This window comes from Gallinula chloropus, assembly GCF_964237585.1.
Source record: "Gallinula chloropus genome assembly, chromosome: Z".
In the NCBI taxonomy this organism is placed as follows: domain Eukaryota; kingdom Metazoa; phylum Chordata; class Aves; order Gruiformes; family Rallidae; genus Gallinula; species Gallinula chloropus.
The window spans coordinates 86,998,658-87,006,664 of NC_140089.1; the positions used below are offsets into that span (position 1 = coordinate 86,998,658).

At 42.8% G+C, this 8,007-nt stretch overlaps 1 protein-coding gene across 2 annotated transcripts in view; it reads right to left on the reverse strand.

The window, feature by feature from the left end:
* Window positions 1-2,870, reverse strand: part of SMAD2 (SMAD family member 2) — a gene marked incomplete at its 5' end in the record, with an annotated part of 40,193 nt that extends 37,323 nt beyond the window's left edge. For both annotated transcript variants that reach the window (XM_084278828.1, XM_084278827.1), the window contains one exon: window positions 2,635-2,870. In XM_084278828.1, coding sequence (XP_084134954.1) covers window positions 2,635-2,870 — 236 coding nt within the window. The remainder of the gene's footprint in view (window positions 1-2,634) is intronic.
* Window positions 2,871-8,007: the final 5,137 nt, after the last annotated feature.

Below are 8,007 nucleotides of genomic sequence, written 5' to 3' on the forward strand. Positions count from 1 at the left end.
TCAGCCTCCCTCAGTAAGTATTCACCTTGGCAAACAGCACAGAGACCCATCCCTGGCTGCAGCAGGATTACCAGTCACAAGGTACATGCAGGTTTCTGAAGAGGCAATCTAACTCAACTTTTGCCCAAAGCTGCTCTCAGTTTTGAGAAAAGCTTGTAGGTGTTTAGTTGCTTTGGGTTTCAGTTGATGAAAAAGTATACTGGAGTTAAGTACTGTATCAAACTCGCTGGAAAACTCCCAAGGGGACCAGAAACTTGTGAAACAGCCCTCACAGAAGTTTCAGTTGTGCTGTTGAAAACAGAAGCATCCCGTAACACTTGTCAAGACCTACACCAACTTAAGCAGTATTTAAATCTAAAGCCAGTTAAAAACCCCAAAACACACAAACCCCAAACACACACACACACACACAAGCCCCAGCCACAGAAGGAGGTGTGGAAAGTATCTCAACAGCTTAGCACCTCAAACTTCCTGCTGACTAGGAAGGAAAAAAAGTTTCCAAATTAGCAATTTATTATTTACTCCTCCTGATCTGCAGATCTTAAGACATTCATTAAAATGGGTCTCAAGCAGCAGTTTCTTTAACTTAGTAAATCCAAGAACAAGACTCTCCAGAAGTCATTACAGTACTGAGCTGACATTTGTGCGTTCTTGGGAACCCAGACTACTGCTGTCAAAGTGAAATAATATCAACAGTCCAAAAGCCAACTATGAAACTCAAGAATTCTGTATAGCTCTGCTGGCAACCCTGCTATCATCTCACCCCTTAATAGCAGAGCCATTTCTTGGTTTAATTTTAAACCTTGTGTAATAGCCAAGACCACTTGAAGAACTCTCTAGCTACCAGATTACTCCTAAGGTAATCAAGAAAAGTAAAACCTCAGACCAGTGCTTTTTACAGCTGACTGTTGGAAAGCTGAGAACAGGGCCTGAGAGGCCCTCCAGAACTACTAGTCACAACACAGGGACCATACAGAGTCTAACAGATCTCTGTATTTGGTTTTGAAGAAACATTTGCTGTGTTTACTTTAACAAGAGGTCACACAAGCAGGAGACACTCTAATACAGACGATTAGCAAACTAGGAAAACAATGATAAGCTGGCATACTTCTTCTATCTTCTAAAAACATCTTCAAAACTAAATTTAGACAATTATTCTTCAGAGTATTTACCCCTCCAGGAGAGCTCTCAGTCATCTCTCCCAGTCAGATACACATTTTATGTCAAGTGAATCTCTGTAGGGCATTTTTAGCTTCTGTCACACAAAACGCCTTCCAATTAAGCATTTGGGTTTTGTCATGGTAAATACTTGCTAAATACAGAGTCAAGTTGTCTCATGTGAAGTCAAGAAATACACATCCCTACAGGTTTCAGTCTTAAGTCTACTGGTACACACAAACATTTTATTTCTCATTGTTTTCCATCTGGCAAAAAGGAAGAAAGCAGAAGGGAAACCCACAGAATTTTGGGATTGTTCTAGGAAAGAAAATACAAGCAGAGGACAGCATTGAGAACAAAAGGTGAAGAGACAGAATTATAGCCACTCTATTTTCCCAGGAAGCTGTGTCAAGCCTAAAAGAATGCTAAACCCTTTATCAGGGAAGAGCTGTAACACAGTTGATACATGGGAATCATTACTGACAATACACAAATCTAGTTTGTGCTATGATTAAAGCAAGGTTTAAAAGTAGCTGGAATGAATGTGCCAACAGAGAAATTAAGATCATACACCAGGTGCAAATTCTCTTCCCTAGAAATTATTTCAGTGCCATGGGGCGAAGTGCCCGGAGTATTCCTGTGCCACCAAACCCCCTGTTTTTAAACAGAAAAACACACCTGTGAAGTGATTTGACACCTTATGTCACACATAATGAGCTTAGACAGGCACCTCCCTGGGATTTTGGTACAACACAAGTGGAGATCAGGCTGCGTTATACTTACAAACGTAACCCTTGCCTCTCGCACAGCAGTTGCTATGAATTAAGTTGAGAAAGTCAAAGGGGTAGAATGCAAGTCATCCACCTACATGTATGTGCACAAGCAGGAGCAGAAGAGCAGTTCTAGAAATACTTCCAAGTCACTAAATAAAAAGGCACTTATTAACAGTAATAATTACAGTTAATAAAGTGGTCTTCAGACAACCTGCCTCAAACTCCCCCTTCAAAGAGGGAGAATGGATGCAGCTTGTAGAACTTAAGTGAAGCTACCAGATACAACTGAAAATCATTAGGTGACTGAAGTGTTGACCAAGGAAAAACTAGTCTTTTTGGGGGGGTTTTAAGAGTTAAGTTTATAATTATAGTGATATACTTAAACCTAGACAGGGTTATTAAATAAAAGCACCAGGCAGAGCTACAAAGCAAGAGCTGTGCTAGGCACCACCAGAATAACTAAAAACTGGAACCTGCACAGTAATGAAAATTGAGATGTGAAGATATTATTAGAAATTGTGACTTTACAAAGCATGTGATGCAGTTGTAGGCAAGCACTATGTAAAACCAGAGTAAGTTTTAAAGGATTTTTAAAGAATCCAAAAGCACACAACTGATTTTAGTCATTTGTCCACAGGACAGCCTAAACATCCATTTGGCAGTTTCTTAAGTGGCTGCAACAGTTTCCAGCACAAGCACTTACCTTGGTATTGTCACACATTTCGTATTGCAATTCTGAGTGGTAATTGCCTTCTCAAGCTCATCCAGCTGTCCGGTCTTCTTTAGCTTCTTCACCAAGCTTTTCACGGCCTTTTCACACCACTTTTCCTCCTGACCATTCTGCTCACCACCACCAGCCCCTGCAGAGCCACCAGCAGATTTTTTCCACCCCAGAAGTCTCTTCACAACTGGTGGAGTGAAGGGCAATATAGACGACATGACTTTCACCAGACAGGACACTCAGCAAGGGAGAGAGTGGAGGTTCCTGTCTGATCCCTAAAAACACAAACCAAAACACATACATTAGCACTCAGGCTCCACATGATACAAACACCTACTTCAGGACCTTTCCTCAATGCCACAGGCTAGTACATCCCAAAACAAGCCTGATAACAGTTCAGAAATAGCTTCCATCTCCACTACTTACATCAATAGAGTTAAAATGCAAGTCTGCTGCAGGCTTTTCAACAGTTGGTGCAAACTAAGGTTACTTTTGGAGCAGGGATTTAATTTTTCCTCAAGTCTTTCTTGGCTAAAGCCAACTCCAGAAAATGCAGAAGTTACCCTGAGTCTAGCTTTGCACCTAGGCTGACTCTTTTCAGTAACTTGAAGTCTTCCACAACTGACTGACAAATTGCATACACACACACGCATGTTCTGCCCATCTCCAAATTAATTTGGATAGCAAAATTGCATTAGGCATGCCATTTAGTCATTACAGCTTGACAGAAGTACTCCAAGAGTCAGCCACTTCATAAGCCTTTTCTCATTTTGTTTGTCATGTTCTAAACAAATACCAATTTATATTTTTCCCCCCACAAGGGAGAACAATTTGAAATTCATTCATAAGTGTGAAAGGCAGAAATAAGCCTATTTACCCATCCAGAGTTGGATGGCCTATGGATAAGGAATTATCTTGTCAACCCGCTGTACTGAAAATCATGGATTCTTTCACAATTCATTAAGGGATATTTAAAATCTCAGTTGGTGGGCACCTGAGCAGTGAAACTGTCTTTTTAATTCTGACAGCCTTTCATTCACTATCAACTGCCTGATCAGGATTTTTCTTAGATGAAAGATTAGGAGGGATGTTGAACCTTGAAGCTTGTTTAGCTATTTGCACCTCAAATCATTTAAAAGAAGTTAAAAAAGTATCTTGGTCTTGCAGCTTCTGTGGGGTTAGTTTTCAGCAATGAAAGCCCCAAATCAACCATATTATTTCAGATGGCTGTTAAAAATTCCTTGAGGATGTAACAGCCCTGTGGATTAAAGTATGGCATTGAAGTCAAACCCAACCTTTCCTCTGAGCAGCAAATTAGTGTTTAAACTCCAGAAAGTTACCTTATTTCCAAGCTGTGTAGGTGAGTTCAGGCAGCTGAAAACATCTTGTTTTAGCTAAGAGTGAATACTACCTTCAGGATACTTGAGCTTTCTAGCTATCTTACATGCCTTTCCATCCTATATAGGTGCATTCCTCACTTCCATCTAAAACAGACCAAACTTCATCTTACTTGTATGTCCCTTCTGCAAAGCAGCATGGTTTATTTGGGATACTTCAGGCTAGAGTATTCATGGCCAATTTATGCCTTGTCATGTCTCTGCAGTGAGGACCAAGTCTAAGCACCAAATTACATTCTACAGGTAACTTTAAATCATAAATTTTCAGCAGAACATTCAGTAGGAATGACATTTCTGTTTCAACTAAACTATACCTCCAAAAATCGGCTTCTGAGAGCACCTAAAAATATCACTGAGGCAAGTACTGTAGCGTGCTGGGGTCAAGGAGACAGAGGTCCCATTAACAGGGAGTCAACAATGGTAGCTTTATGTAAGTGACTCAAAATAATCCATCCTGAATGAGAGAATCACAGAATGGTTCAGGTTATAAGGGACATAAAAAATAAACACAGAATGACAGGGGATGGAAGGGTCCTCTGAAGACAGATCACCTAGTCCAGCCCCTGTCAGAGCAGGATTACCTCAAGCAGGCTGCACAGAATCACAGGGTTTGAATGTCTCCAGAGATGGAGACTCCCCAACCTCTCTAGGCAGCCTGGCCCAGGGCTCTGCCACCCTCCCAGGAAAGAAGCTCCTCCTCAGGGTTAGGTGGAATGTCCTATACTCAAGTTTATGCCCATCACCTCTTTTTCCTGTCCCTAGGCAACCCTGAACACAGACTGACCCATACTCCTGACCCTACCCCTCAAGGATTTATCAGCATTGAAAAGATCTCCCCTTCATCTACTCCAGGCTAAAAAAATCCCAAATCCTTCAATTTCTCTTTGTCAGAGAGATGATCTAGCCCCCTCATCTCCATTGCCCCTTTTTTATACCCTCTCCAGTAGCTCCCTGTCCTTCTTGACCCTGGGAGCCCAGCACCACACACAACATTCCAGATAAGGCCTCCTCAGTGCATAGCAGAGGGGCAGAAGAACCTCCCTCAACCTGCTGGCCACACTTTTCTTGATACACCCCAGGATGCTGTTGGCTTTCTTGACCAAGAGGGCAAATACCTGGTTCATGGTCAACCTGCTGTCCACCAGCACTTCCAGGCCTTTTTCCACAGAGCTGCTTCCCAGCAGGTCACCCCTAACCTGTACTGGTACCCAGGGTTATTCCTGAAGAGGTGCAGGACCCTATACTTGCCCTTGTTGAATTTCATGAACCATCTAGTCCAAACCCCTGCTCTGGGCAGGGACATCTTCCACTACACCAAGCTGCTCAAAGCCCCATCCAACCTGACTCTCACCACTTCCAGTGATGAGGCATCCACAACTCTGGGCACCTGGATCCAGTGCCTCACCAGCCTCACTGTAAAACACTTCATTCCCTGATATCCAACACAAATCTACTCTTCCAGTGTAAAACCATCCCTCCTTGCCCTGTCTGTTGATGTCTTGGTAAGAAGTCATAGCATTCATTTTCATACAAGACTGTAACAGGAAAAGAACTTCTATTCTTTCAATAAGTTACTACAGAATTGTCCCTGGTATTTTAGCAGGATTTGCAGGCCACAAAAACATCACACTGGAGCCCTGGCTGCAGCATACACAATAAAAATTACACTAAATATTCAGCATTTGCAAGTTGAACCCTGACTAGGACACTCAGGATGCAATTTCACAGACAGCCATGCCAACACAACAGTTTCTTTCCTCCAGGAGCTCAGGCCTCCTTTCTGTCTTTCCTGTGGTACCCCCACCACCCTGACACAGGTGCCAATACCTTTCCAGAGGGCTCAGCTAGGTAACTACCTAACAACTGACCAAGCTGGGGGTTTTTTGTTTCCTGAAGTAGTTCTCCTTCAGGTTAAGAAGTTGCACCAGCTCACCCATGGTACTGTAAGTACTCGTGCTGATGCTGTTATTCCTGAGTTACAGGAGTGTGGATGGGGAACTCCATCCCCAGACTTCACAGCAGTGTCAACACTGACTGCATCACTGGAAATGCAACCTGGCCACCTCCTTTTAATTTAGACCATCTGTTTTGGTAGCAAAGGCAAATTAGGAAGTCTTACTCCCTCTTCCACATGTTCTGAACTGTTCATGGGCCTGGGAGTGAAGCACATTAAACCTTTGTTACAGTACACTGCCTAGCTCCAGAGATGACACAGGATTGCATGGGCTCTGCTGTTTTCAGAAACACTCACACAAGGCTTCTGAAACAGAGAACAGCAATCACAGGCCCAGGTTACAAGCTTCACAGGCATGGAAAAGACCAAATAGGACAGCCTCATTTACTGCAAAGATGCTGGTTTAAGCACTAGCAATTGACAGTGTGGTATCAGAGCATTAAATCCAACGCTGAAAGATGAAGGCATCTAAGTACCAGCATCACTGCTTATCCACACACCAATTCTTCTCCCATTTATGGAGCTCACTGACATGTAATATACATATTTCCTGGTCTTTAGCTTCAAATTTGATACCTTTTAATGCCCCAGAGTACTCCTTTCATTGTCAAGCTTATAAAATACTTCAGCAGGGTCTCATTTACCAACAAGGTAAACTGCCTATTCTTCCAGGCCCTCTAAACAGTCTCAAAAGTTTTAACCTAATTTTTCAGCTTTACAATAGCCCTTGTGATGAGGTATCAAATTGTGCAGTAGTCTCTCCTTAAAGACACAACATTGATCTATAGAACATTTTTTGTACTCTGGTGCTTTTTTTTTTTGAATAAACTAAGATTTACCTTTCTGTTTCAAATGCACATTGAGTAATGCAAGTAATGCAGCAGGAAATAATTCAGACACCCCATTCATTTCAGTTTTTACATTTGAAGCCTCACACTAATTGAATACTTGACAAACTCAAGGGAAAAAAAAAATCTTTCTTTCCCCATTTCCAAAAATGCTGTCAGCTCTGACCCTACTAATCAGAAGTTTCCAGGTATTACACTCATTCCCTTTACAGATGTTTGCTCACCCAGTTTCTGCTAATCCTTATGAAAGTTAGCTTTTTTAAAGCAAAGCACAACAGAACACACTTAAAAGAGCCCTTTATTACAAGGGCTGTTGCATCTTAAAAACCCTAACAAGCCTACAGCAGAGTTGCAATACCAGAGTCTGGGAGGCTTAAGCTAACTTTCTCCTTCAAGCTATTGTTTTGCCATGTCAGTGATTTGCCAGGAATACCAAGAAGAATTTCACTAAGTTATTCCAGTAGTGGCCCCGTATCTTTCGAAGGCTGAGCAGAGAGAATGTGACACAAGTAGGACAGGACTTTATTCAGCTTCATACTTCAGTTGATTGTGATGAGTCCTCACAGGAGGATATGCCAGCCAGTTTAATTTATGCAGAAGTGGCACTCTTCCCCAAGCCTGGGGAAGGCAGCAGTGAAGTGTGAGGTATGTTTGGGCTGAATGCTGAGCAATTAAAGAAATGCTAATTATGCAAGGAAAAAGCAGCAATAAAGCAATTGATAAGGAATACCCTACCAGGTCAGTGGAGTGGACATAGCTTAGTGCTCCATCTCCAAAGGTGACAGAAGAATTTGCTGGACAAAAGGAAAGCACAGGAACCTGGCTGTGTTAGGTAGCCCATGATCCTCATAACTCTTCAGCATCCTAACTGTTACAGCAGGGAACTGAAGGCTACTTTCCTCTCTACAGGCTGGGGGATGATCTGCTGGAGAAGAGCTCTGTGAAGAATGCCCTGGGGGTCCTGGTTGATGACAGGTTGGCCATGAGCCAGCAGTGTGCCCTGGGGGCTGAGAGAGACAATGGGATCCTGGGGGGCATCAGGAGGAGTGTGGCCAACAGGTCACAGGAGGGGATCCCCCATCTACTCTGCCCTGATCAGACCCCACCTGGAATAGTGTGTCCAGTTCTGGGCTCCCTGGGATGAAAAGGACAAGGA